The following is a 27,693-nucleotide window of genomic DNA, read 5'->3' on the forward strand; positions in this document are numbered from 1 at the left end:
CAGGGAATAGAAGTACCGTCTGACACAACATATTAACAATTTTACACGGCATTGTGTATAGAATAAGTATGGACATAATAACGAAACCACGTTAACTGGGACGTTAGGCGAGTACTTGCTGTAAGTTCTTTCTGCTTAATATGCTGGGGATCAGTCCCATGGTTATGAAGTTTGGTAAGGGTAGGTCTGGTTCTCTGCATTGTTGAATCGTTTTTATTACTATCGAAACCTCCTCTCCGGAAAAAAAAAATGAACGAAATTGAACTGCTGCTTCTAGTGCGAGTTGTCTCTACCATTACCCTCAAATTTTCCCCTCACCATTCTTGGTCTACCCCAGGCGCTCCTTCCTTTCACATTAAGGTTTATGAACCTCTTCACCCAATTGGTCACCAAGCAAAGCTGTACAGTATTTCGTTTGTCTATTCTCCCTTAATAATTTATCTATCCCTTTCCTCAACTTTTATAACCTGATCTAGCAGCTTCAGGCTCCTGTAGTTCCTGTCTTCAAGTGCAACACCTTTACGCATGTAATGTACTATCGTGGACAAAAGTTCGCTCCTTCCCAAACTGAAGCAGTTTCGACTCGCATAGCACACCCCGCACCATATAACAATCAGGTAAGTCAGTTTGGAGACTCATTCCCGTGTCTGTTTCACTACAGGAGCGAACTTTTGTCCACGATAGTACACTGTACTCTTGATCACTCTTCCTCCAGTTGTCTGAAACCGTACATTGCAACATGATTGCATTAGTCAATTCAGTTACCTGATACGTTTACATCACCTGATGCTTTCGGCATTTCTGCCACGATCCCAGAGCTTCCAGCTGTCTACCCATTCTTCATTTTGTCAATTGCTTTCTCCACCCATTCTCGAATAATCCTTGGGCACTGTCTCTGTGCTGGTTCTACTATCCCTAGGCTGCTTGTCCCATTCATGCTTTTTATTCGGTAATCAATTGTAGTAAAAGATTTTTTCATCTGCTTATTTAATTTCGTTTTATTTGATAAATTCACCGTTAAAAGAATGGGGATCGCCCTGTAATATGTTGGTCGTTATTTTCTCCATAGATTTCTTTGCTTCTAGTTTATTTTTCATACGGATAGTTTACAGTACAATGCAGCATAATTTTTTTTCATTTTAGTCTATTGCCTTAAAATTTTATATAGTGCATATTTTAGTTGTGATCATTTTATAAACATGTTAAGTGTGTGGCTCTAAGAAGTACTGGTCTAGTACAGGGTACAAAAAAAAATTAACTCGTGTTTGAAGGAGGGGGCTGTGCTGAATAAGTCTGGCATCAACCAAATAAAATATAAAAAATGGCTTCCCCCATAGTGAAGGTTTGAATTGTATTGTAAGAGTTCACTGCTTTCTAGTGGCACTGTGATCGGTTCTTGTACGGAGGATACAGCGTGGCTTGTATTTGATGGAGAGATGGAAGTCCCTCAGACACTGTGGAATGCTCTTTGGGTGACCCAGTCGGTTCAGCGCTCAACAGAGACTGTAAATGCCTCGCTCACCATTCTACATTCAAACCAGTGAGTCCTGTATTGGTACCTTGTACGTTTAATTATGACTGAATGATCATAGTTGATAACATTTATTACTCAAGTATGATAATGTAGGAGTTTTGACAGCCAGTTTTAGTTAGGTACAGTACTATCAATTTGTCCTTGAAGGTAAGCTAGGCTGTAATACCTCAATCATTACTTTGACAGCTGGAATGCGTCTGGGGTGACCTCGAGCAAATCCACAAACCATACAACTACAGGGACAGGCAAGTCCCATACAACTACACCAGATAGCACTTGGAAGCGTGCAAGTACATCGGCACCCACTCCAGGAATTATTTCATCTCCAGTTACTTCAATAAATATAGCTGTAACAACCATCTCAACAAGCATAACTCCACCCTCGCTTAAAGCTACAGCAAACCCTACCTTAACAACCCCTGCTAAAACGGGCACCAAATCAACCACAACTAAAGCAGTCACTCATACAGCAAAAAACAAACGGGGGGCCGACGCTGCAACCACGGCGAAACCGGGTGCCAACGCCACGGCCGCAGTTGGACCGGGTGCCAACGCCACGGCCGCAGTTGGACCGGGTGCCAACGCCACGGCCGCAGTTGGACCGGGTGCCAACGCCACGGCCGCAGTTGGACCGGGTGCCAACGCCACGGCCGCAGTTGGACCGGGTGCCAACGCCACGGCCGCAGTTGGACCGGGTGCCAACGCCACGGCCGCAGTTGGACCGGGTGCCAACGCCACGGCCGCAGTTGGACCGGGTGCCAACGCCACGGCCGCAGTTGGACCACTGGTGGACCGGTACCAACGCCACGGCCGCAGACAGACCGGGTACCAACGCCGGCCGCAGTTGGACCGGAGTGCCAACGCCACGGCCGCAATTGGACAGGTGCCGCGCCACGACCGCAGTTGGACCGGGTGCCAACGCCGCCACGGGTGGACGGGTACTGCTTACTACCCGACGCGAATTGGACGGGTACTGCTTGCCGGCTTTTGTGTTGGAAGCCGGGTACCCAACGCCACGGCACCAGTTGGACCCCGGTACCCAACGCCACGACGCAGTTGGACCGGGTGCCAACGCCACGGCCGCAGGTTGGACTGGTGCCAACACGACCGCAGTTGGACCAGGTACCGCACGCCCACAGCCGCAGTGGACCGGGTGCAACGCCCGCGACACGCGGATTGAACCGGTGCCAACGCCGGCCGCGGTTGGTTGATTTTTAACATCCTGACCTGATTCAGACCCGGGGTACCGCTTCCCACGGCCACAGATGGACCGGGTACTGCCTTGCCTGACGCAGTTGGACCGGGTGCCAACACCACATCTGGGCCAGAATTACCTTGCCCATCTGGGCCGAACGCCAACACCACAGGCCACGGAATTCGTTCCGGGTGCCAACGCCACATCTGGACGAAGATTGCCAGCGCCCGCTTTTGGGTTGGACCAGGTGCCCGCACCCGCGCAGTGGACGATGCGCCTCACATCTGGACCGGGAGCGCCAACGCCACGGCGCGGATTGGACGGGCGCCCAACGCCGGCGCAAATTGGTTGGTGCTGTGCCGCATCTGGACCGGAACCAACGCCGCGACCGCAGACCGGACCGGGCGCCAACGCCTGGCCGCAGTTGGACAGGTACTAGCGCCACAGCTGGATCAGGCACCAACACCGGCTGCAGCTGGACCAGGCGCCAATATCACGCGGGTGCAGCTGGATCGGGCGCCAACACCACGGCTACAGCTGGACCGGGCGCCAATGCCACGACCGGATCGGGTGCCAACGCCACAGCTGGACCGGGCGCCAACGCCACGGCTGCAGGTGGACCGGGCGCCAACGCCACAGCTGGACCGGGCGCCAATGTCACAGGTGCAGCTGCATCGGGCTCCAACGCCACGACTGGATCGGACGCCACGGCTGCAGCTGCATCGGGCGCCAACGCCACGGCTGCAGCTGCATCGGGCGCCAACGCCACGGCTGCAGCTGCATCGGGCGCCAACGCCACGACTGCAGTTGGACCTGGCGCCAACGCCACTACCGGATCGGGCGCCAACGCCGGCTGCAGCTGGACAGGCGCCAATGTCACGGCTGCATCTGGACCTGGCGCCAACGCCACGGCTGCATCTGGACCTGGCGCCAACGCCACCTGCAGCTGGACCGGGCGCCACGCCACGCAGCTGGCACGCCACGGCTGAACCGGCGCCAACGGCTGAACCGGGCGCCAACGCCACTGCCACGGCTGAACCGGGCGCCAACGCCACTGCCACGCTGAACCGGGCGCCAACGCCACTGCCACTGGCTGAAGCCGGGCGCCACTGCCACGGCTGAACCGGGCGCCAACGCCACTGCCACGGCTGAACCGGGCGCCAACGCCACTGCCACGGCTGAACCGGGCCGGGCGCCATAACGCCACTGCCACGGCTGAACCGGGCGCCAACGCCACTGCCACGGCTGAACCGGGCGCAACGCCACTGCCACGGCTGAACCGGGCGCCAACGCCACTGCCACGGCTGAACCGGGCGCCAACGCCACTGCCACGGCTGAACCGGGCGCCAACGCCACTGCCACGGCTGAACCGGGCGCCAACGCCACTGCCACGGCTGAACCGGGCGCCAACGCCACTGCCACGGCTGAACCGGGCGCCAACGCCACTGCCACGGCTGAACCGGGCGCCAACGCCACTGCCACGGCTGAACCGGGCGCCAACGCCACTGCCACGGCTGAACCGGGCGCCAACGCCACTGCCACGGCTGAACCGGGCGCCAACGCCGCCACGGCTGCCACGGCTGAACCGGCGCCGCCACTGCCACTGAACCGGGCACGCCACTGCCACGGCTGAACCGGGCGCCAACGCCACTGCCACGGCTGAACCGGGCGCCAACGCCACTGCCACGGCTGAACCGGGCGCCAACGCCACTGCCACGGCTGAACCGGGCGCCAACGCAACTAAACCAAGCTCCACTACATGGTATGGGAGGTCCAGGACTCGTAAAATTGACGGAGTAACCAAGTCCCAAGGTGCTTCAGAGTCGGTCTTACCCACCACTCCACCGTACATCGACTCCACAAACCTAACCCTTGTAACAATTTTATTAAACATAACTTTAGATACAACTTCGTTAAACAAAACTTCATTAGACGGACTATTGAGCACAGCCATAGACAAACTCTTACACTATTCGTTAAACACAACTTTATTAAAGACAACCACGACTTCGCCAACCACGACTTCGCCAACCACGACTTCGCCAACCACGACTTCGCCAACCACGACTTCGCCAACCACGACTTCGCCAAACACGACTTCGCCAACCACGAATTCGTTAAACACATTAGCCAAGACTGCATTAGGCACAGTAAACGTCCATGCATTAGTCCCAAAACTATTTAAAAGGTCTGTAACGGCGGAGTCGAGCACGGCGGAGTCGAGCACGGCGGAGTCGAGCACGGCGGAGTCGAGCACGGCGGAGTCGAGCACGGCGGAGTCGAGCACGGCGGAGTCGAGCACGGCGGAGTCGAGCACGGCGGAGTCGAGCACGGCGGAGTCGAGCACGGCGGAGTCGACGTCCATAACCCTCACCACAATTTTATTAAACGTGACTTTAGATCCATCTTCATTACACACACTCTTGGACATCGCCTTGGAAACACTCTTTAATACTCCGTTAAACTTAGCTCTATTAAACACACTCTCGGGTATAGGTTTAGACACGCACTCTAACACGCCTTCAGGCACGACCCCTTCAGGCACGACCCCTTCAGGCACGACCCCTTCAGGCACGACCCTTTCAGACACGGCCCCTTCAGGCACGACCCCTTCAGGCACGGCCCCTTCAAACACCTCTTTAAATATAACCTCATTATTCACATCTTTAAATATTTCCTCATTCACCTCGTTAAATATAACCTCCTTGTTCTCCACGTTCAATATATCCTCATTATTAACCTTGTTAGACACGACCTCCTTATTTACCTCGCTAAACACAGCCTCGTTAAACACAACCTCGTTAAACAAAGTCTTTGACATAATTTTAGAAACTTCATTAAAAAAATCTGCATTAGACATGCACTTAGGCCTATTCGTAGCCTTTTCATTAAACACTACATTTGACATTCCATTAAACACCCTCTTAGGCATAGCCTTTGCTAATCTCTTCGACACTTCGTTAAACACAATTTCATTAAATACATCTACATTAGACACACTATTAGACATTTCATTAAACACCACTGCATTAGGCACAACTACATTAGACACAACTGTATTAAACACTCGCTTTGGCATAGCCTTGGCCACACTATTAGACACGACTCCATTACACACACTCTTAGGCATAGGCTTTGCCAGACTATTAGACACTTCGTTAAACACAACTTTATTAAATACAACTTCATTAGACAAACTCGTAGGCATAACCTTTGCCACACTATTAGATACTTCATTAAACACGACTTCATTAAACATAACTTCATTTGACACACTCTTAGGCAGGGCCTTAGCCACTTCATTAAACACAACTTTATTTAACATAACTTCATTAAATATAACTTTAGGCGGTACTCCATTAACTCAACCTCCAGTTCCACTAAAGTCTTCACTAAACACTACCACACCCAGAACACAGGTAACGATTGGTACCTCATCCGGAGTGATCGCCAGACCACAGAGAGTCATGCTTGTACTAAGTGTGATCTTGGTCATTCTTCTCCCCTCTGTATAAGTTTTACAACTGTATTGTATAAAGTGGTTTTAAATTGTTTTTAATTTTTATTAAAATTTATGAATATTTGGATTTTACAACCAGCTTTTCCCTATCCTTTAAATTTTCGGAAACCGTGTGGTTTTCCAGGATATAAAAGATTAAATGAACTAAAACGTGTAACATCTGTGATAGATCAACAGAGCCGCCATCGGCTAACTGCTGGGAATCCATGCAAGCGTGGAAAATGGATTTTAAAATGACAAGTAGCCTATTAAGGCAAATTAGAGGCCTTGTATATCTAATAATAAATAATAGTATATTAAGATAACATGACAGGCTGAAAATATATAATAAATAGAAGTTACATATGGTGAAACGGGAGTGGGTCACTTGGTTGACAAAAGCTTAAGGTAAATAAGAAACGGACATTTATTAACTGGAGATCTGGTCTTGTGGGAGCTGGTCTTGTAAACAGTCTTGTGGCCTGATATAGGCGCCCAAAAATTTCTTCCCACGGTTTGGATGGCCGTCGTACCTACAGTAGTGCTAAGGTCCGCGCCTTCACTACAGCTACAGATGGTTTGCACATCCACCACGTGGTCCGGGTAAGTCCTTCAGCTCACCCAGGGTGTTGATGGTTCTTGTTCCTCGTGTGATGCAGTTAGAAAATCACAATTCCTCACCTGGGTGTAGTTTGGAGTCTTTCTTGGCTTCTCGTCTAGTGGTGGGGAGTGTACGACGGACCCTGGGTGGGTCCTGTCACCCTTGACCACTGAGCACCGATTGTCACTCCAACAGTCGTTTCTTTCGAGTTGAAATTGTCACGTTTGTATATCGGTTGGGTTGATCATCAATCACTGTAATGGTGGGAGGATGTTAATAAATCCAGGTGGGGGAGAGGCCCGTTAGACCAGGATGGCAGCTATCTCCATGGCGGATTAGCGCCGAGTACAGTACTATCATGGACAAAAGTTTTCCTAACTGAAGCGGTATCGACCCCAAATGAGATAAAACGGCACACCCGCACCGGATGAGTCAGGGTAAGTCGGTTAGGAGACTCATTTACGTGACTACGTTTCACCACGGAGCGAACTTTTGTCCACGATAGTACATCCTCACCCCATGAAGGTTGAAGACGGTGCGTGTGTGAGCACGCATGTACAGTACCTGCATGTGTGTGGTGTGATAGTTAGCATCCTCGCCTCGCAAGCGAGAGGACCCGAGTTCGATCCTCGGGCAGGGTGAAACTATGGGCAAGTTTCTTTACGCCATTTGCCTCTGTCTACCCAGCAGTAATTGGGAACCCGGATGTTAATTGATTTGCATATCGTATTCTGGGGGTAATGGTTAGCCAGTGCAGTTGGTGAGTTGTCCAGCCTTATCGGACTATTCCTTGACACTGGGTCAGGCAGCTGAGGGTGTGGTTGTGTTGGCGATAGCTTCTACGCCTTAAACAAATTCACGCCTAGGTGGCCTTTGGGCCGTCCATCCTCGTTACACTAGGGGGCAACCATTATGCGAGGACAAATGAACACAAATCCGGTAACCTGCTTCATTATTATGAATCCCAAACCGAACCTTGGAATTACGGTCGACTGCCCGCCCTCTGGCTACCAGGTTTTAAACTACAGGAGCCTTAATTGTCTTTTAGGTTAGCTACAGATGGCGCCTCTCTATGACTCAAAGGTGAAGATAAGAAAAGAACGCACATGCGAGCGTGTCAAAGGCTGTATGAGACTACTCCTTAAAAGTCGTATTTTTGACGAATTCAGCGAGTCTACTAATCCCAGTCTGCAGAGAACTATAGTAAGACCCGGTTATCAGCACAGTGGCATCTATTTTTTTTAAGTTTTGGACTCCTTTTTGTTTGATAAAAACATCTGGTCTTACCACTCGGTCACTCTGGTCGAAGAGTTTCAAGTTTGCACAGTGTGAAGTGTGATGTGGCAATGACGTCTTTACCACTCCACCTGACTGCAGTGTTGCCAACGTCCCCTATGCACGCCGTTAAACGCTCCCGTTCGTTGCAGACGGCTGCTGTAGGTGACAGTGATGCTAACGACTTTCATCTTGAAGACAAGTCTAAAAAGCAGAAACCTCTTAAGTCAGGGTCTCGGGCAGGGGCTACGGCTCTTTCTTGCACCCCGTTTTGGGCTGTAGAGGGTGACCACCTCCTGCCGTCGGGGTCCCCAAGTGAGCTTACAAGTGTCTCAATGACCGACCCTTCCGCCAATGGGTCTCTCTGCAACGTCACGCCTTCGTCGTCTCGCCTTTCCTCGGGACTTGCCTCTGAGCATACGGACGACTTGGTTCTTCCGTCCCTGGTCTCCACTTCAGGACTCAACACTTCGCCTCCGAGGTCCTACAGCCGTAATAGTTACCACAGAAATGGACGAGACGGTACGCCTACTCACTCAAGTGGGCTTTCCTGCTCCCCAGGGGGAGGTAATGCTGAAGTTCACCACCATCACCCCAGAAACTCGTCGTACCAAGGTAATGGTTCGCCACGTACCCTGGGAGTTCTCTATCGACGATCTTCGCCCTCTTCTCACACAACTACTCGACATGGAACGCCGCATCAACCCGGTCTCCAAACGTCCATCCAACGAACTCATCGGCTGGTGGGTAGGCCCCCGAAGGTGAATGTAGGACCTATTCACAACTGTCCTCTCGACCGATTTATCGGAATCCCGAAAATCTGTGGTCTTTGCCATTCGTGGAAACACTGCGCCTGGGAGTGCACGAGGATGGTCGCCTGCTGTTTCTGTGCAGGTCCTTAAGACACAGTGGAATGCAAATCGAATATTCAGAACAAAATCCCAGTTTCATGGTGTCAACTTCCATGGCAGTCACCACGCCTGGAATGCCAACTGCCAACTGCCCCAGCGTCCTGGCAATCGCCCAGGGAAAACTTAACTTGTTCTACCGCCCTCGTCTCTGACGAATCCTCTGTCAACCAAACCTCACTCCTATCCACCACCGCCTCTTCCATCCACCAAGGATTTCCCATTGATCTAATCTCCTCTACCATCACCCATCCCTTCTCCCCTCCCTCTCTCTCCCTACCGTTCTTGGAACAAGGTCTTTGCCGGCCCTGCCGCACAGTCGTCACCACCTCCTGCCCACCCGGACTCCCGCTGTTTCTCACTAGCACCACCACTTCTTGCTCACCTGAACCCTCACTGTCCCTCTCCATCGCTACCACCACCTGCCCAGTCGGGCCCTCCCCAAACCTCGCCGCCACCTCCAGCTCCTGCACAGGTACACCAAGTTGGTGCTATGGAAACAATCACTCTCCGTCTGGATCGCCACTCCAAGCAAATCAACCTTCTCTCTGCCCAACTCAACTCGTTTGTGGAAACAATTGTGACATTGCAGAGGCGACAACAACTCATTCTGGACACCCTGGCCCAACAGGGGCGCACTTTGCAAGCCCTGGTGACCCGCCTCCTTCCTTCTCCCGAGATGGAGGATCCGTCCCTCGCTCTCCCACTCCTCCCTCTCCAATATCCTCAACAGAATTTGGTGCCTCCTCTGGTGCCCTGTCTATCCCCACCGACTCATCTCACATCGGAGGCAGTTCCCTCCTCTTCTTACAATGGAACATCCAGGGACTTAGACCTCGCCGGACAGACCTCGCCCAGTTTGTGCTCTCCCGTCAAGTAGATGTTGCTCTACTTCAGGAAACCATCACAGACGATGTTACTCCACTCCGTCCTCTCTGGCTATACTGTTTACACCCTGCCTCGGTACCGTGGGCAGGCTCGTGGCCTCCTCACCCTTGTGCGTAACACCATTCTATCTGTTCGTCTCCCTTCACCTGATTCACATGGACCCCCGTCTGAAGTATTTTCTGTCTCCCTTACTCTTGGTGACCGGACCCTTCGTGTAGTCAAGGTTCTTCACGATCTCCATGATGGGGTTCCCTCTATTGTTCTTGGCGACTTTAATGCCCGCCATCCCACTCTTACTCCAGATCATCCCACTCCATGTACCCTTAACGGATCACATCTCTCTCAGTTTATTAATGGGGATGATGATGTTCGCTTTCCTTGTCTTGACGATCCTACTCGCCTCCCCCATAGTTTCCTTGATGTTGGCTTACTATTGAGCGGCCATACCTCCTTTCATCCTACCGTCTGCACCGAGCCTGCTCTGTATAGTGACCATCTTGCCGTTATTACCCATCTTAGGCTCTGCTCTGTCCCTACATCAGCTCCTTATCGATCCCCTCTCTTCGTTTCACACAAGATGCTGTTCCTTCCTTTATGCAATCCCTTTCTACCTGGGCGGATTCCTATGTTGTCCCTCAGTCCTTTGACTCTTACAGTGCTGATTTTGTTGATACTGCGTATGACTGTCAATCGCGCTACCCCTCCACGCCATCTCCGTCACCCCAGAAGTGCCACCAACTACTGGTATCGTATCCCTGCCATGAGACATCTCCGGCAGGTAACCCGTGATCTCCACTCTGCCATACGGAGGTCTCGCTCTCCTGAGGACTGTGAAGACTTAAAAAATTGGTGCTCCTTTGCAACTCGGGAGCGTCGTCGGATTCGTGAGGTGGACTGGCTATCCTTCACGGGGTCTCTATCGTTCCAGTCGTCACCCTCTTGTGTATGGAATCAGATTAATGCTATACGGGGTCGACGGGGGCCTCCTCCCCACCCTGACCCCGCCTCCCTTGCCTGCTCTTTAATGGAGGACTGGGCACGAGCTTCCTCCCCTGAAGCACTTCCAGATCCAATGCAGGAGGCAGTGCAGGCCCGCATCGATGCGTCTGAGCCTGTTGTTCGTGCTGCTCTTACCTCCCCTGGGTTAATTCACGTTAATCATCCTAGTCCTCAAAATACCAACTAAAGAAGAGGTTTCTATTAATAAGTTTTAGTAACTATCATCTATCATCCTGGTCTGCATTTCTGTCTTTAATATTTCCCAAAGGTTATGGAGTCCGTATTTCTATTTCGTCTTCACTACGTCCCTGAGTGTTCAGTTGGGGCTGCTTGAGCTCACCCACCGACGCTGATAAGTTGGTAGGTGACGGCTGTTATTCACCCTCCCATTATGATGTTAAGGGATAACTGACAACCGTTTGGCTGTAGGATTCCGAAGATGCTGGTGTGGTGGTCTTGTTTAGCTTTAGCAACACTGCCATCGTGGAGTGTGTTATTTTTTATATTTGCCTTCTAGTTATTGTATATATTGACATTAACGCTGTTGGTGATAAAAGTCACTGTTATTTTACTGTATCCTGAGCCAATTATCAGTTTACAGTCGCTCGGGCAATCGGTCAATGCACTATCACTAACTGTTATCAAGTACTGCAGGACACATACGAGCTGTTAATTATCTCTGAACATGTCCCAGCGTTGGCCATGTCTGAACTTAATGCTGCTCACACTTGGTGCTGATACAACGTTCTCTGGCAGGTTGTTCCAAGAGTTCACAAATCTTACTCCAAAGAAGTTAGCTCTGACAGTTCTCTGTACTGATTAGATTAGATTGCCCCGGAGGGGGGCTAGTTTATTGGGCACCCCTTTACATCCTGTGCAAGGTAAAGCGCAGAAGCGTTTACAGTGTCCATCTGCTTACCTTTATGATTCATGCATTAAGGGCGTAAAAGCCTGAAGGGTCATAGGTTTTGTCAGCAAGTTACATAAAGTGACAGAATGATGAGTGTGTGGGGGTAAAGTTCCCGGTACATTTCATCTGTTTATAGCAAAGCGTGGCAGGTCCCTAATAATGTCAAGTGCCAGGCCTGTGACTAGGAGGAGGGATATCTGGTCGGGGAGGGAAGAGGTGTTGGTAACAGATTTTACAGATTTTTTTACAGATTGCCCCGGAGGGGGCTAGTTTATTGGGCACCCCCCTTACATCCTGTGCAAGGTGAAGCGCAGAAGTTGGTAACGGCTGGGGACCTGTAGGAAGAGGTCATAGGGCAAGTGAGGATGTAGTGGGGAAGGGTGAGAGAGTCGGGTTGACCACAAAGTTTGCAAACAGTGCGGCCAGGCTCAGGGTTGCCAATGTACTCCCATAGGTACCTGTACCCTAGGCGCAGTCTCATGTATATAAGCTGTTGAGATCGAGTCAGGGATTGATACTCTTTGTAGTGGCGGTTGTCGTCACCGGTTACAGCGTCATAATGGCGTAGTGTGACGCTACCCCGTTGTTTTAGGTGTGTCCAATTTTCGTTGAATGCTTCTCGTTGTGTGGCGTGTATGCGAGATTGAGATGATTCAGGGAGAGGGCGAGAGTGGCTTCAATATCTTCTTCTTGTGTAGCTTCTTTGGCAAGCCGATCAACAGTGTCACAGGCAGTTATTCCTATATGTGACGGGATCCAAAGAAACTTGACACGGATGTCATCAGTTTGTTCTAGCCCTGCAACGGCGGCTTGGGTGTGTTGGGCGGCAGGGGAGGAGGGGGAGGGTAATTTGAGCCTCGCTAGCGCAGAAGTGCTGTCACTGATTATAAGGAGGTTCCGGCGTTCAGTGCGAGCATAGGTCGCCCCCTCATGAATGCCCGCGAGGATGGCTATGCTTTCAGCATCAGTGGAGGAGGCCCAGTCGTGGACCCTGATTTTCCTGCAGGCCTGGCGCTCAGGAATCCACACAGCTGCCCCAGCGCTGCCCAGCGTGGTAACAGACCCATCACAGTAGACGAGGATAGGAGGGTGGGAGGTCTTAAGAGAGGAGGCGACATCATTAATCTGCTCAAGGCAGTTAAGTTTGAGCATATACCGCAGTTGGGTGGATTTACGACCAGGGAAGGTGTGGACGACAACATCAACACACGGGGAGGTCCACGGCGGTAGAGGCGGATGAGTGTACTCGGGAGGGAGAGAGGTCGAGGGGGTGTAGAGGTGATAACGCAGGATGTCAGCAGCAGTGTGGACGGGCCAGAGTTGAGAGGGAGAGGGGAAAGTAATGGGGACAGGCCGGCGCAGGAGGGTGTTAAGATGTGAGTTCAGTGAGCGCGACAGGGGAGTCGGTTGCTCACTGCGAAGAAGTTTAACACCAAGGATGGCATTGAGAGCAGTAATTCGATCGCAGACGGGAAGCAGGATTAGTTCACGCTGCATGACTTCTATTCTGGTGGTCATAGGGCAGCCGAGGATGAGTCTCATCGCTCTGTTTTGGATTTTCTCTATGCTTTGTTTCTCGCGCTGGGAGGCAACTACAAGGACAGGAGAGGCATAATCTATGACAGCTCTGACGATGGCAATGTACATGAGACGTAGGACCCTGACAGAGGCTCCTTTGAGGCCGTGAGTGAGGGACTGGAGGGGCCTCGTTCGTTGGCGGCACTGGGAGATGACGTGGGCGGCGACAGCGGAGGTGGTGGCTCTGGTAGTGGCTCGCACAGGTAGACCAAGGTACCTGTAGGTGCGTACTTGATCGATGTCTTGTCCTTGCAGAGTCAGTGGTGTCTGACGCCGGAAGCGTGAGATGAACTTGGTTTTAGTGTGTGAGATGACTAGCCCGAGTGTTTGACAGGTCCGGGCGAACGTGGAGAGTATAGGTTGTTCATGTTGCACTGTAGTAATTTGGAGGAGAATATCATCAGCGTAGCTTATGATGTGACCGTCTAGGGCGCGCTCAGCAAAGATGTCGTTGAGGCGGCAGATGGAGTTCATGAGTACATTAAAGAATGTAGGGCTGAGTACACCTCCCTGAGGCGTGCCAAGATCAAGGTCCCTGATCGTAGGGTAGTGGCCCTGAAAGCGGACATGGTCCTGTCGATGGGAGAGGTAGTCAGCAATCCACGTGAGGAGTTTGCCCTTCACATCAATGTGCGTGAGGCCCTCAAGGATCACTTCACTGTTGACTTTATCAAAAGCACCCTTGAAGTCGACGAAGAGGAAGGTTTTGGCTGAGGTGTTCGCCATGTAGTGAGCGATGCAATGAGCAGTATCATGCGCAGTATCATGCGCTTCATCATCTTTGAGAAGCAGGAGATGAGGGAGATTGGACGATATTCATCTTGTCTGCCTGGTTTAGGGACTGGGATGGCGGTGGCAGTCTTCCATAAGTGAGGCAGCTGACCAGTATCATAAGAGGTTAAATAGACAGAGGAGGGGGTTACCAGGGGTGGCAATAAGGGCATTTAGCACATCATATGTGACGCCGTCATCGCCAGGGGCGGTGGACCGACCACGCTTAACAGCATTTAGTAGTTCACACTGTGTGAAAGGCACGTCAGTGTCTGTAGATAGGTCTTGGTACTCAGAAATGTGCTGTCAGCATTGTGGTTGCAGTGCGAGGGTGAGGTCTCGTACAGCGGGTGGTAGCGCATCGATCGAGGCGGCCTCCTGCCACGCCTGGGAGAGCGCCTCGGCTCGGGCAGCTGGTCTGGGGTGGAGCGCGGGTCTAGCGTTCATGCCCCGGGCACGGTTAATGGCGCGCCATATATCACCTATAGATGTAGACTGGTCAATAGAAGAAGCAAAATCAAACCACTGCTTCTCTCGTGCGAGAGTGATGGCAGATTGGAGCTCTTTATTTGTGCGCATCAGGAAGTGTAGAGCGTCAGGGGCGCTGGGAGATTTCTTCCACTGGTCGACTGCTAGTCTGTGCCATACTCGGATAGACTTAACATGAGGGTCGCGGTTAACATTCCACTGACTCCTGGGCTGGCGGTTAGGGCGGCGGTGTTTTGGGTCAGGGCGGAGGAGGTCAGTGCATTGTTTGGACAGATCAAGGTAGAGTTGGTCTGCGGTGGTGACAGTGTAACCCTGAAACCATTCAGCAGTGGTAGTGATGAAGGCAGGTTGTAAGGGCGGAAACGATCTTCCTGCTCGTTACCGCTGCTAACTCTCTCGTTTGCTGGTGCGGACGACACTTGGGGCGGTTGGACAGAGGTGAGAACGGCAGCTGCTACCTGTGTCAAAAGCAGATTCAACCCAGCTGCCATACATTTACTATCTAGCTACCCGGCTGTTCGTCAAATTCTGGCTGTGATCTCATCATAGGTCCAGAGCTGCCGTTTTGAGGAATATCGTCTGCTAACGAGGAAAACATATGACAGTTGGTGACGTCATGAGGAGACGCCGTCCACATTCTACGTCAGAGACGCCATGAGGAATATATTCCTCATTGTTCAAGAAATGCTTATAAAATGTAAAGGACTTAATAATTTTTTCTTCAGTAATATATATGACTTTTTTATCAACTCCTTTAGTAAATATCAACAGATAATGTATAGTATAAATGGACTGTGGGTAATAAATGACGTGGCAAATCAACATGGGACCCTCGATTGCTGTGGAAACCCCACCTTGTTCTCGTCCGTGGATATGGTAAGAGTTCTCATCATCATCAGCCAAGTATCATCAGCTAGACGTAATCACAGAACTCTATCTACAAGCCGGTAAGGATATATTTATTTATGTAATTGGCATGTAATTAATCACAGCTTTCATCACCTATGTAGCAGCTACTTACACCTTAACCGTTTTCTTTTATCAGTGTATCAACAGAAATTATTAGATAAATGAAATCTTTACACCCTGTTCATTTGTTGCTTTTATTTTTCCAAAGGGCCAAATATACATTATTTTCCTTCACTTATAAAGGACTATGCAAGTAGCCTAGAACGATCATGGTAATTATTCACTGATTTAGTTATTCTTGGGTTTGCAGGGGAGACTACACAAAAGTTGATCAAATCTCCTATGGCAGGTGGTGATGGCTGCGAAGCGGAGCTTCAGAGATGCATGGCTCAACAATGAAGATTTCCAGCCCTGGTTGTCCCGTGTTGAAGACAATCCATCTAGGGCCTTTTGCAAAATATGCAAGAGGGAAGTGAGGGCAGAGTTGACAGCCATCAAACGTCACAAAACGACAAAGATGCATTCAGTTTATGAGGCCGTGGAACAACAGGAGGTCCAGCAGGAGAGGATCCCGGTCCACCATGGGAACTATGCAGCAAATGGAGTAGCCGTAGCAACAATTCTTTTTGCTTGCTTTATAGCCGAGCACAACTTGCCATTTACCACTGCAGATCATTTAGTAGACCTCATGAAGAGGATGTTTCCTGATTCTGCAATTGCTCAAGGCATGAACATGAAAAGAACAAAATGCACAGAGGTTGTGAGGACGTCAGGACGGTGTGTCACCGAGGATTAGTAGATAAACTGAGAAAATAAATTTTCCATTATTGTTGACGAAACAACAGACATTAGTACGATGAAAGCATCCTCTGTTCTTGTAAGATTTTGGGATTCAACCACAAACCGCATTAAATCTGGGTTATTAGAGGTGATCAATGTATATAGTGATGAATCATCTACAGGGTCAACGGGGGAAAATTTGCATAATTTAATTATGAAAACATTAGAAACACAAAGAATTCCACATGAGAACCTGATTGGCTTTGATGGCGTTAGTAACATTATGAGAGAACACAATTCTGTAAGCAGCAGACTACTGTACGTATCACTATTCCTGGCATAACCATATTGAAATGTATTTGTCATTCTATTCACTTATGCGCTTCAGAGGCTGCAAAGACGCTACCACGGCGTTGTGAAGACATGATCAGATTTATATACCTATTTTTCCCATAGTGCTAAACGACAACATGAATTTAAGGAATTTAAATCATTCTGTACTGTCAAACCACACAAAGTTCTGCATGTTAATCAGACCCGCTGGTTATCATTCCACCAGGCAGTTGAAAGAGTATTAGAGCAGTGGCAGCCCCTAAAAATGTTTTTTACTTTAAAAGAATCAGAGGAAAGATTGGTGGTCGTACAACAAATAGCAGAGAGTCTTGGAGACCCTTCACCTGCACTACAATTTTCTTAATTTCATATTGCCCAATTGTAACAAGTTAAGTCTACTGTTTCAGAGAGTCACCAACTATACATTTGTTACACGATAGTATATGTCAGCTTTACAGGAGTCTTTTGGGATATTTTTGTCGTCATGAAGTTTTTCAAACTGGTAATCTTGATGCAGTTGATCCCAGAAATGAAGAACATCACCTCCCAATTGGCCAAATATACTTGGGAGCAACAATACTCGGCCAAAGTGAACAATATAGAGAACTCCCTAATATGGTCAAGGATGTACAATTTGTGTGCTATTGCGTCAAAGATTTGAGTTTGGCAGTAAATTTTTATGGATGTGTTAATTTCTGTCATCAAATAGAGTATTGGTAATAAATCCAAGAAGGAGATGCCATCATTTGACGACTTTGTGAAGGCGGTGCCCCGCATATACAGTGGCAGTATATAAGTTTTAAATGATCTATGGAGAGACTTAGATGTGATTGCTATACCACCCGAGATTAAGGACAGCAGTGACATAGTGGACGTTTATACAAAACTAGGGGAACTTAAGGACGGTGTAGGTGTTTCCCAATTTAAGGACCTTTGTACATTTGCTTTGCAGGTATTGTCTCTTCCAACATGCAATGCAGATGCAGAGAGACTATTTTCGAAATTGAATTTAATGAAAACAAAATCCAGAAACGCTCTGCAAACTCCCTCTATTAATTCATTAATAGCCTTGTCTAAGGCTGTGAAACTCCAGGGTGGATGTATAATTTTTACACCATATCAGAGGATGCTAACTTCTATTTGATATTTTTTGTTCAATTAGTGTTTAATGTTCCCATGAGATGTTATAATATTATATAATTGTAAGGTTTTTGTATGCGCATATTTATAGTTTGCCAAGACATTACAATAGTTATACTTAAAATTCATGCTTTTTAATGTCCATTAATACCCAACGAAAACGTGAAGAAAAATGACGTCATAGAGTTGAGGAATAAACGGCAGCGCTGCATAGGTCCTGGACTCGTGGGCTGTGTCCCCAGACCTTCACCTATCGACTGTCAATTCTCTGGTCATCTACCACTACCACATACCACGACCGTCAATTCAACTCATTCCATCTATGCCCCGGTGTTCTCCTGCCATTTCAAGACAATCGGCCGCTGTCGCTCGAGTGTGGAGTTGAATGGACGCTTCCCTACCCTGAGTGTGCATCACCGTGTTCCTGAACCTTCCCCCAGGGCCACTTCAGTAGGAAATATCTGTTCATTGTTTGATTCTATGGTTGTTTGATTCCATTAATTGCTGACTCCCCTTTATTGTTCGATTCTATCAATTGTTGAATTCCTTTTAATTGTTTGAATCCATTAATTGCTGACTCCCATTGTTTGTTTGATTCCTTTAATTGTTTGCTTCCCTTAATTGATTAACTCTATTGACTGCATTAATTGTTTGACTCCCGTAATTATTTGTTGTTTGTTGAGTGGTGTCAGAGTTTTGTTTTATATTTTTTATAGTAAAGAGGTGTCATTCTCAAACGGTTGTTTGTTATTCCTCAGAAAACCATGGTCCTTGACTTTCCTTAATTAAGAACCTGATTAGTCTGGTAAGGGATTTCTATCCCTAATTCCCAGGCCTTTACACAGGTATGTTGGCAGGGGGTAGACTGAGCCTAGGGTCCTTGGGTGGAGCGGGTATTCTCATGTACTGGAGGGTAGTGTGGATAGGGAAATGGTCACTGTGGGGAGAGTGGAGGATGCGGGTGGAGTGTGGGCGGTGAGGGTCAGAGTAGAGGGCTATGTAGTCAAGTTTCCCTCCCCCGATGTGGGTGGGTGATGGAGGGCAGAGAAGACGTACAGGGTCATCAGTGGTTTGTAGGTAGGAGAGCCAGGAGTTACCCCAGGAGTTTGAGTGGGGCCCCTGGGAGCCGAGACTGGGGTGTCGGGCATTGAGGTCCCCCACTAGGAGGGTGGGGGTGGAGGTGATATGGTGTGGTAGGACAGGTACAGTAGGGGTGGAGGGAGGCACATAGACATTGACAATATTGAGGGACATACCTTTTAGTGTGATTGTGGTGGCATGTGCGTCGGTGGCGTCGTCGTCAAGGAGGACGTCGAGAGGTTGGTAGGGGACGTCGTTCTTGACGTAGATCCGCAGTCCACGTGCATGGCCTCGTGGTAGTCCATCGATGCGAAGAACAGGGGTGGATGGGCTCTCAACACATGTGTAGCCACTGAGCACATAGGTACCAGCAGCAGACCACATTTCTTGGAGACACAGCACGTCGACATCTTCAGTGTAAGAGTAGGTTTTGAGGGCACCAAACTTGTTTTGCAAACCGTTTATGTTCCAGGTGAGAACCTGCAGTCCTGTAGCATTGCTATCCATTGTGGTGTAATTGATTGATTACAGGCGAGCCGGTTGGGTACATGTGTACCCCTGACGTGGGCGAATGGGCCTTAAGTGCCGGCATGTCGGTGGAGTATGGGTAGCCAGGTGGAGTCATCAGGTCCAATAGGTAGCTCTGGTGGAGACAGAATAGACACAGGAGCGGGCGTGGCTTGCGGTGAGTAGACAGGTTGAGGCACCATGTGACGTGAAGATGAGGCAGCGCTTGGCTCGGGGGTAGCAGTACACACGAGCTAACAGGGGGACTACCAGCTTGTGTCAAACCAGAAGAGGGGAGTGAATGGGTGGCAGCAGAGGGCAAGAGTTGGCGGTGTAGGTCGGAGATAGTGGTACAGAGTGTAACGAAGAGTTTCTTAACATGACTGGTAAATTCTTGGAAGAGGGACATGATCTGTGTCATGTCACTGGAGGAGGGGTTGTGGGGGTTGCACTGGTGGGAGTACGAGGCTTGGCAGCGTCAGAATAGACAGGGAGGAGGCTCAGTTGTGGTTGAGTTAGGGAACGGTAGGTGCTGTTGTGGTGCAGCCTGGTGAAGCCGGGCAGTGGCAGGGGCAGGTGTCCCAGTAGACTGGAAGGGGGGGGCGTTGTGGTAGACGTGGCCCTAGGGGGAGGCATCTCCCCTGGGACAGACGGGCGACTGGGGCACTGCCGTGAGTCAGCATTGTGCCGGCTGCAACAGTTACAGCACCTGGGATCAACTACATAGCCCACACCACCCCTATTAAGGTGGTCTTTTATTTTCTGGGCATAGGCAGTGGAGTTGTGGTTACGTGAACAGAAGCGACATCTGGGACGATCACGTCGGCAGCAGGCAGTGAAGGTGTGACCCCAATGAGAGAAGATAACACAAAATGCAGGCCCAGGATGATAGGGTTCTGCATAAAGTGGTGGAAGGATTGGATGGGCTTCCACAGTGGTTGGGCATACCCTTCCCTTCCACTTGACAAAAACAGTGGCTTGTGGATTTTTCCCCCGGTAATGTCGACGTATACAGAGTATATTAGAATTAAAGTCTCGCGCATCTTCGATGTCAGCGTATAGGGGGAAACGTTTCACTAGGATGTAGCAACATTCATCAGCGTCTACTGGGGGGGGGCACCATGACCACCCCGTCAAAGCCAACAGTACTAAGGGTTTCATAGACTTCAGGAGTCTAACACTTGATAGAGTTCCGGTTCCTACCTTGTCGGAAGTGAATGTTGGGACCGTGCTGTCTGCAGTACTTCATCATCCAATTAAACCGGTCCTCGACGGATTTCAATGGGTCCTTGGGAAAGTGTAGATTCAGCTTACTTATTTGTTTGGCAGAGGGCAGGGTAATAGGGTCCGTGGCATTGGTGTTTCCACTCTGACTAGTGTTTCCCATAGAAACATTACCGTCACTGTCATAATCACTGGGGTCTGACTCTTGAAGGGTGTTGGATTCAGTATGACCAGTCAAGTTGGCGATGGCATTGTTGAGAGAGGGGATACCTCTACTGGGGCGCTTGCGTCGACTCTCCATACTGACAAAAACTTGCCGGCTGAGGGGAGTTGGTTCTGAGGAGGGGACCTTCTTGGGACGATTGGGAAGTCAAGAGCACCTATGGGCACGTCTGTCCCCTTATGTGGTCACACCACGACTGTCTCTTTACTGACACATTCTTAAACTTGAGGTTGTGACCTGGGAAGGCCCCCAGGAGAACCCCTGGCGGGGCCGCGGCCCTTGGTAGGGCCAGTGGGGATACCACAACTCCCGACAGAGCTCCCGCCACCCCTGGGAAGGCCCCCCTCTGTCCTTAGAAGGGCCCTTGGGGCCGCTACCGCCCCTGTAAGGGACCCTGGGGGCACCGCTGCACCTGGAAAGGACCCGAGGAGCACAGCTACCCCTACGGAGCTCCATTGGGGCGGTGCCGCCTCTGGGAGGGCCCCTGGAGGCTCTGCTGCCCCTGGGAGAACTCCTAGAGGCGCCTCCGTCCCTGGGAGGGATCCTGGGAGAGCCACTGCTCCTGGCAGGGCCCCTGGGGTCGTAGTTGCCTCTTTGAGGGCCCCTAGGAACAACCCTTGGAGGGCACCTGGGGGGTCCGATGTACCTAAGGAGAGCCCCTTAGGGCGCCTTCGCACCTGGGAGGCCACTTGGGGCGTTACCACCCCTGGGAGGGCCCCTTGGGGTGCCACCGCCCTTGAGTGCGCCGCTATCCATAAGGGGGCACCGTCAACCCTGGTCGGACCCCTGGGGGCGCCACAGTACCTGGGAAGGCTCCCTAAGGAGAGCCGCTGGGGGGTGCCATCGTTTTTGTTGGGCCCCTGGGGAAGCTGCTGCCCCTAAGGAGAGACGGTGGGGGCGCCGTCATCCCTCGGCAGGACCCTGAAGGCGCTACAGGCCCTGCGATGGCCCCAGGAGGCGCTGGCGCCTTTGTGAGAACCACTAAAAAGGCGCCTCCGCATTTGGGAGGGCTCCTGGGGGTTCCACCACTCCTGGGAAAGCCTCCGCTGGGCCCTCGCCGCACCTGGAAGACCCCTTGGGGGCGCCGCCGCCCCTTGGGGGGGCTCTGGGGGCCCCCTGGCCCTGAAGAAGTCATAGGGGTTTCAGCCGTTCCCAGCTGGGCACTAAGGGACGCCGCTGCCCCTGACAGGGCCCCTGGGAGAGCCGCTGCCTCTAGCAGGGCCCTAGGTGCCACCATCGCACTTGGAAGGGCCCCTAAGGGCGCCGCCACTCCTAAGGAGGGCAGCTGGGTGCGCCACTGCCCTTGGGAGGGCCCCCTAGGAGAGATGCCCGTGAGGGGTCCCCAAGGGGCGCCTCCGCGTCTGGAAGGGCCACTGGGGCACCGTCGCCTCTGGTAGGGCCCCTGGGGACGCCACCGCCCCTGGAACATTCCCTGAGGGCGTTGCTGCTCCTGGGAGAAACCCATGGGGCGCCAGCGCTTCTGCGAGGACCCCTTGGGGCGCTTCCGCATCTGGGATGGAAATGGGCCGTCACCGCCCCTGGTAGGGTCTCCTCTACCCCTTAGGGGGCTTCAGGGGACGCCGCCGCCCCCTTCTGGGCCTTCATGCCCAGAAAGGACCCCTGGGGGCGTCTCTGTTGATGGCAGGTCCTCTCAGGGCGCCGCCGCCCGAGTGAGGCCCCCCCCCCCCCTTGGGCGCCCTCGCCCCTGCAAGGGACTCTGGGGCACCACAGACCCTAGCATGGTCCATATGGTCGCAGTTGCCCCTGGGAGGGCCTCTGGTAAGGCCCAAAAGGGAGCGGAAGCCCCTAGAAATGCACTCCTGGGGAGCTACCGCCCCTGGTAGAGCCCCTGAAGGTACCCTGGGGGCAACACTGCCCCTGGGAGGGCCTCTAGGGAAGTCTACGTGTGTGGGAGTGTATTTGGGGGCGCAGCCAGCCCTGGGAGGGCCCCTGGGGGTGCCATCGTCCCTCGAAGGGCCACTGGGAATGCCAACGTCCCTGGGTGGGCCCCAGAGGACGCCGCTATCGCTGTGAGAGCCCCTAGGGATACCTCCGCATCAGGGAGGGCCTCTGTGGGCCCCTTGGCCCCTCGGAGTGACTCTAGTGGTATCACTGACTTTGCCAGGGCCCCTGAGATCGCAGTTGACCCTCAGAGGGCCCCTTAGGGCGCGGCCGTCCCTGGGCGGACCCCTGGGAGCGTCACCGCCCCTGGGAGGTCCGCTGGGAGCGCTGCTGCCCCTGGGAGGGCTCCGGGGATAGCAGCTTCCCCTGGGACAGCCATTGGGAGCGCTGCCACCCTTGAGGGGCCCCTAAAAGCGCCACTGTTCCTGGCAGCGCCCTTGGGGTTGAATTGCCCATAAAAAGGCCCCTGGTAAGGCCCCTTGGGGCGCAGCTTTCTCTTGGAGGGCCCCTAGGGGCACCACCGTGGGAGAACCCTTCCCGTTGGAAGGCCTTGGGGGGGGCTCCTGCCCCTGAGGTGAGCTAATAGGGTCGCTACCCTCTCAGTGAGGACCCCTAGGGGTGCATCCCCATGTTAGAGGGCCTCTGGGGGCGCCGCCGCCCCTAGGATGGCCGTCGCACCTTATCTGGCCCTCGCCGACCCTAAAAGGCCCACAGAGGCGTCACCGCCATGGCAGGGCCCCTAGGAGCGCCGCCGCTCCTGGGTGGGCCCCTGGGGGCACCTCCGACCCTGGGAGGAACCTAGAGAGCGTCGCCGCCCTTGAGAGGGCCCCTCGGGGCACTGCCACCCCTGCAAAGGCGATCCAAGGGCGCCACCGCTCCTGACAAGACCCGTGGGAGCGCCTCTGCCCCTCGCAGGGGCCCTGGGAGGAACCCTGAGGGCGCAACTGCCCCTAGGAGGGCACCTAGGGGGGCTGCTGCTGTCCCTAAGGAGAGAGACTTGCGGCGCTGCCGACTCTGTGGGTCCCTTAGGGGCACCTCCGCATATGGGAGAGTCTATGGGGGCGCCAAAGACCCTGGCAGGGCCCATTGGGTTGCCATCGCTCATGGAAGGGTCCCTGGGGGCGCCGCTGTCCCTGGGAGGGCTCCAGATGATGCCGCTGCCCTTATGAGGGCCCCCAGGGACACTTCGGTATCAGTGAGGGGACCTGGGGCCCGCCGCTGGGATGGCATTTGCTGCCCCTGGGAGGTTCCCATGGGGAGCCATCGCGCCTGCCAGGGTCCCTAGGTGCGACACCACCACTATGAAGGGCCACTTGGAGCCCAACCGCCCTTGGGAGGGCCCCCTAGGGCTCTGAGAGGCACCTCCACATCTGGGAGGGCCCTTGAGAGGGCCGCCGCACTTAGGAAGGGCCATGGGGGTTGCCACTAACTCTGGCAGCGCCCCTGGGATCGCGGTTGCCCCTGGGAGGACTCTTGGGAAGGCCCCTCGGTGGACGGCATCCCTGGGAGGGCCCCCGCCGCCCCAGGAAGGGTCTTTGCTGTCCAGTCGATTATTTTCGTGTGAATCAGTAAAGCGAACCAATGAATTAAGGAATCGAAGCACCTCGGGTTCGCCTCTCGCCAGTGATCATTAGAGGTAAGGCAGTGGTGGCGGCATCATGTGTGTGTGTGGTCATACAGTATTTGATCGCTATTTTCATGTTTTACGTTCGCTGTTTGTGGATTACCTGGTGTGTGTGGCGTCGTGAGGACTTCCAGGACTCTACGTTGTGATTATTAGCAGTTGAGTGAAGGTGTGTGGGCACGCTGCTCTTTCAAGGTGAGGTCACTGGTGTGTGGGCAAGCTGCTTGTTGAAGGTCAGGTTACTGGTGTGTGGGCACGCTGCTTGTTGAAGGTCAGGTCACTGGTGTGTGGGCACGCTGCTTGTTGAAGGTCAGGTCACTGGTGTGTGGGCACGCTGCTTGTTGAAGATCAGGTCACTGGTGTGTGGGCAAGCTGCTTGTTGAAGATCAGGTCACTGGTGTGTGGGCAAGCTGCTTGTTGAAGTCAGGTCACTGGTGTGTGGGCAAGCTGCTTGTTGAAGGTCAGGTCACTGGTGTGTGGGCACGCTGCTCTTTGAAGGTCAGGTCACTGGTGTGTGGGCACGCTGCTTGTTGAAGGTCAGGTCACTGGTGTGTGGGCACGCTGCTTGTTGAAGATCAGGTCACTGGTGTGGGCAAGCTGCTTGTTGGTCAGGTCACTGGTGTGTGGGGAAGGTCAGGTCACTGGTGTGTGGCACGCTGCTCTTTGAGGTCAGGTCACTGGTGTGTGGGCACGCTGCTTGTTGAAGGTCAGGTCACTGGTGTGTGGGCACGCTGCTTTTTTGAAGGTCAGGTCACTGGTGTGTGGGCACGCTGCTCTTTGAAGGTCAGGTCACTGGTGTGTGGGCACGCTGCTTTTTGAAGGTCAGGTCACTGGTGTGTGGGCACGCTGCTCTTGAAGGTCAGGTCACTGGTGTGTGGGCAAGCTGCTTGTTTGAGGTCAGGTCACTGGTGTGTGGGCACGCTGCTTTTGAAGGTCAGGTCACTGGTGTGTGGCACTGCTTGTTGAAGGTCAGGTCACTGGTGTGTGGGCATCCTGTTTGTTGAAGGTCAGGTCACTGGTTGTGGGCAATCTGCTTGTTGAAGGTCAGGTCACTGGTGTGTGGGCACGCTGCTTGTTGAAGGTCAGGTCACTGGTGTGTGGGCACGCTGCTTGTTGAAGGTCAGGTCACTGGTGTGTGGACAAGCTGCTTGTTGAAGGTCAGGTCACTGGTGTGTGGGCATGCTGCTTGTTGAAGGTCAGGTCACTGGTGTGTGGGCATCCTGTTTGTTGAAGGTCAGGTCACTGGTGTGTGGGTGGACACGCTGCTTGTTGAAGGTCAGGTCACTGGTGTGTGGGCACGCTGCTTGTTGAAGGTCAGGTCACTGGTGTGTGGGCACGCTGCTTGTTGAAGGTCAGGTCACTGGTGTGTGGGCACGCTGCTTGTTGAAGGCCTCCAGTCTAACTCTTGATTGGCTATTCTCTTCACTCACCTGTAAGTATTAAAGAGGTAACCTTAGTCATCAAACACTTTACTTCACAGTCGTTCAACACTTTATTTACTATCATAAAAAAAACGTATAGGAAGACCAATAAATTTTAATTTATAAAAGATCTTAACAAACCTGCAATGTTTTAAGAAAAACAAACATCGCATGTAACTATATTTCACGTATGGAACTTGACGATGTTAAAACTATTACTTATTTGGTTGTGGACTAGTTGAGTGTGAAACAGCGGGGAATTTGACGAAGTTTCGAATTTCGGGTTTAATTTTCGTAAATAATTATCAATTTTATTTTCGCTAATGATGGCTAGAAGTAATTGGAGATAACAAATGAGATTATAAATGACGGCCAATCACGTATCATATCATTTTTGCCATCCAGTCGATAAATAAATACGTGGGTGTTTTTCATGTGAATCAGTAAAGCGAACCAATGAATTAAAGAATCGAAGCATTTCAAAGCTTCGACACTCACGACTCGCCAGAAATCATTAAGGTGTGAGTAACGGCGGCGTCAACATCTGTGTGTGTGGTGGTGCGTGTGGTTGGACAGTATTTGAGGCAACGTTTGATCGCTATTTCCTGGATTTTACGTTCGCTGTTTGTGGATTACCTCGTGTTTGTGGCGTCGTGAGGACTTCCAGGACTCTACGTTGTGGTTATTAGCAGTTGAGTGAAGGTAAGGTGATAACAAGATGTGTTGTTGTACTGTGGGGTCCAGGGGGGAGGAGGCGGTAGTGTAGCTCTCCGCCGTGTGTACAGGAGTTGTGGATGTGGTGGCTCGGACAGATAATACTGCTATTAAGATGACTATTAACCAAAGTTAGCATGTGGTATAGATAGATAATACTGATATTAAGACGGCTATTAACCTAAGCTAGTATGTGGATATATGAATAAAATCCTAGAATTAGTATCGGTACATTGTTGTTGCAGTGCGGGGTACTTATCCTCCTGTACTGGGACCTTGATTTTGTATCAATTTATTGTGGAAAAATAATACATACATACATACATACATACATACATACATACATACATAAGGGTTATCGGCCTGGTTATGTCACGTTAAACACCTTGTTCAGTTGAAGTTTTTGTTAGGGTAAGAGTGGTAGGTATCGTCACCGGGGCCCATAAGCTGCTAGTGCTGAAGTAAATTATGTAATGGGATCACTAACCAACATTTCCAATATAATTATTTGCCCTTGATAGTGTAGATACCTAGCGCGTCACTTGGATCTTGGGTTGTATATCGTAACGTGCGTATTTCTCTCCCACAAGTCCAGGGTTCGAATCGTTTCTGGTTTAAATAGATGTCTGACGTAGCACGATTTCCGGTTTTCGTCTGCACCAACATTGGATAAACTAACCACCCAGATGGCTTGTGTTCCGATATCAGGTGTTCTTATATTTGGTAAACAAAAATACTCAGCCTTTGGATACGCCCCTAGTAACTACGCCCCTGGTAACTACGCCACTAGTAACTACGCCACTAGCAACTACGCCACTAGCAACTCCTCGTGTATTATCATTTTATATTTAGCCTTTAATCCAGAGGTTTGCCACTGAGGGAATTAGTATGACTGAACGTTCATAAATAGTAAATAAGGAACTCTGAGGTAGGTTATTATTACACGGGGGCGACACCATAATGTGGGGTGAAATGAAACCTAACCTTATCTCACCCCTGTAAATCAAACCAAGTGTGTCTGTAGTGATGATGAATTGTCTTATTATAACTGGGGATCATTCAGCAGCATCAATCATCATCATTATTCATCATCACCATCATTATCATTCATTATTTGTCATCATTCATCATCCTCGTCATCATCACCACATGTACGCCATCATTATCGTCATCATTCATTATCATCATC

At 51.5% G+C, this 27,693-nt stretch overlaps 5 protein-coding genes across 5 annotated transcripts; 1 reads left to right on the forward strand and 4 right to left on the reverse strand.

Moving 5' to 3' along the window:
* Positions 1-3,222: 3,222 nt before the first annotated feature.
* Positions 3,223-4,581, reverse strand: LOC121874473 (mRNA decay activator protein ZFP36L3-like). Its single transcript, XM_042378601.1, has one exon. The coding sequence runs from the start codon at positions 4,579-4,581 to the stop codon at positions 3,223-3,225; it is 1,359 nt and encodes a 452-aa protein (XP_042234535.1).
* Positions 4,582-21,061: 16,480 nt separating this feature from the next.
* LOC121874475 (galectin-3-like) lies at positions 21,062-21,599 on the reverse strand. The gene is made up of 2 exons (XM_042378615.1): positions 21,521-21,599; positions 21,062-21,471 (listed from the first exon to the last, which is right to left on the reverse strand). Exons 1-2 carry the CDS (start codon positions 21,597-21,599, stop codon positions 21,062-21,064), a joined length of 489 nt encoding a protein of 162 aa, XP_042234549.1.
* Positions 21,600-21,660: 61 nt separating this feature from the next.
* On the reverse strand, positions 21,661-22,308 carry LOC121874484 (basic salivary proline-rich protein 2-like). Its single transcript, XM_042378627.1, has one exon. It carries the CDS (start codon positions 22,306-22,308, stop codon positions 21,661-21,663), a length of 648 nt encoding a protein of 215 aa, XP_042234561.1.
* Positions 22,307-23,008, forward strand: LOC121874493 (protein diaphanous homolog 1-like). The gene is made up of 2 exons (XM_042378639.1): positions 22,307-22,622; positions 22,776-23,008. The coding sequence occupies exons 1-2, from the start codon at positions 22,307-22,309 to the stop codon at positions 23,006-23,008; spliced, it is 549 nt and encodes a 182-aa protein (XP_042234573.1).
* Positions 23,005-23,850, reverse strand: LOC121874501 (tetra-peptide repeat homeobox protein 1-like). Its single transcript, XM_042378653.1, has 2 exons — positions 23,743-23,850; positions 23,005-23,253 (listed from the first exon to the last, which is right to left on the reverse strand). Exons 1-2 carry the CDS (start codon positions 23,848-23,850, stop codon positions 23,005-23,007), a joined length of 357 nt encoding a protein of 118 aa, XP_042234587.1.
* Positions 23,851-27,693: the final 3,843 nt, after the last annotated feature.

The sequence above is a fragment of the Homarus americanus genome, unplaced genomic scaffold, assembly GCF_018991925.1.
Source record: "Homarus americanus isolate GMGI-L3 unplaced genomic scaffold, GMGI_Hamer_2.0 scaffold55640, whole genome shotgun sequence".
Taxonomy (NCBI): Eukaryota; Metazoa; Arthropoda; class Malacostraca; order Decapoda; family Nephropidae; genus Homarus; species Homarus americanus.

Coding starts and splice junctions, on each gene's coding strand:
- LOC121874473 (XM_042378601.1), bottom strand. CDS start 4,581: ATGTACGGTGGAGTGGTGGGTAAGACCGACTCTGAAGCACCTTGGGAC.
- LOC121874475 (XM_042378615.1), bottom strand. CDS start 21,599: ATGGATAGCGGCGCACTCAAGGGCGGTGGCACCCCAAGGGGCCCTCCC. Junction 21,472..21,520: donor CGCCCCAAGTGGCCTCCCAG/GTGCGAAGGCGC, acceptor CGGACCCCCCAG/GTGCCCTCCAAGGGTTGTTC.
- LOC121874493 (XM_042378639.1), top strand. CDS start 22,307: ATGGGGCGCCAGCGCTTCTGCGAGGACCCCTTGGGGCGCTTCCGCATC. Junction 22,623..22,775: donor TGCCCCTGGGAGGGCCTCTG/GTAAGGCCCAAA, acceptor TTGGGGGCGCAG/CCAGCCCTGGGAGGGCCCCT.
- LOC121874484 (XM_042378627.1), bottom strand. CDS start 22,308: ATGGGTTTCTCCCAGGAGCAGCAACGCCCTCAGGGAATGTTCCAGGGG.
- LOC121874501 (XM_042378653.1), bottom strand. CDS start 23,850: ATGAGCGATGGCAACCCAATGGGCCCTGCCAGGGTCTTTGGCGCCCCC. Junction 23,254..23,742: donor CAGAGTCGGCAGCGCCGCAA/GTCTCTCTCCTT, acceptor TGGTGCCCCTAG/GGGCCCTCCAAGAGAAAGCT.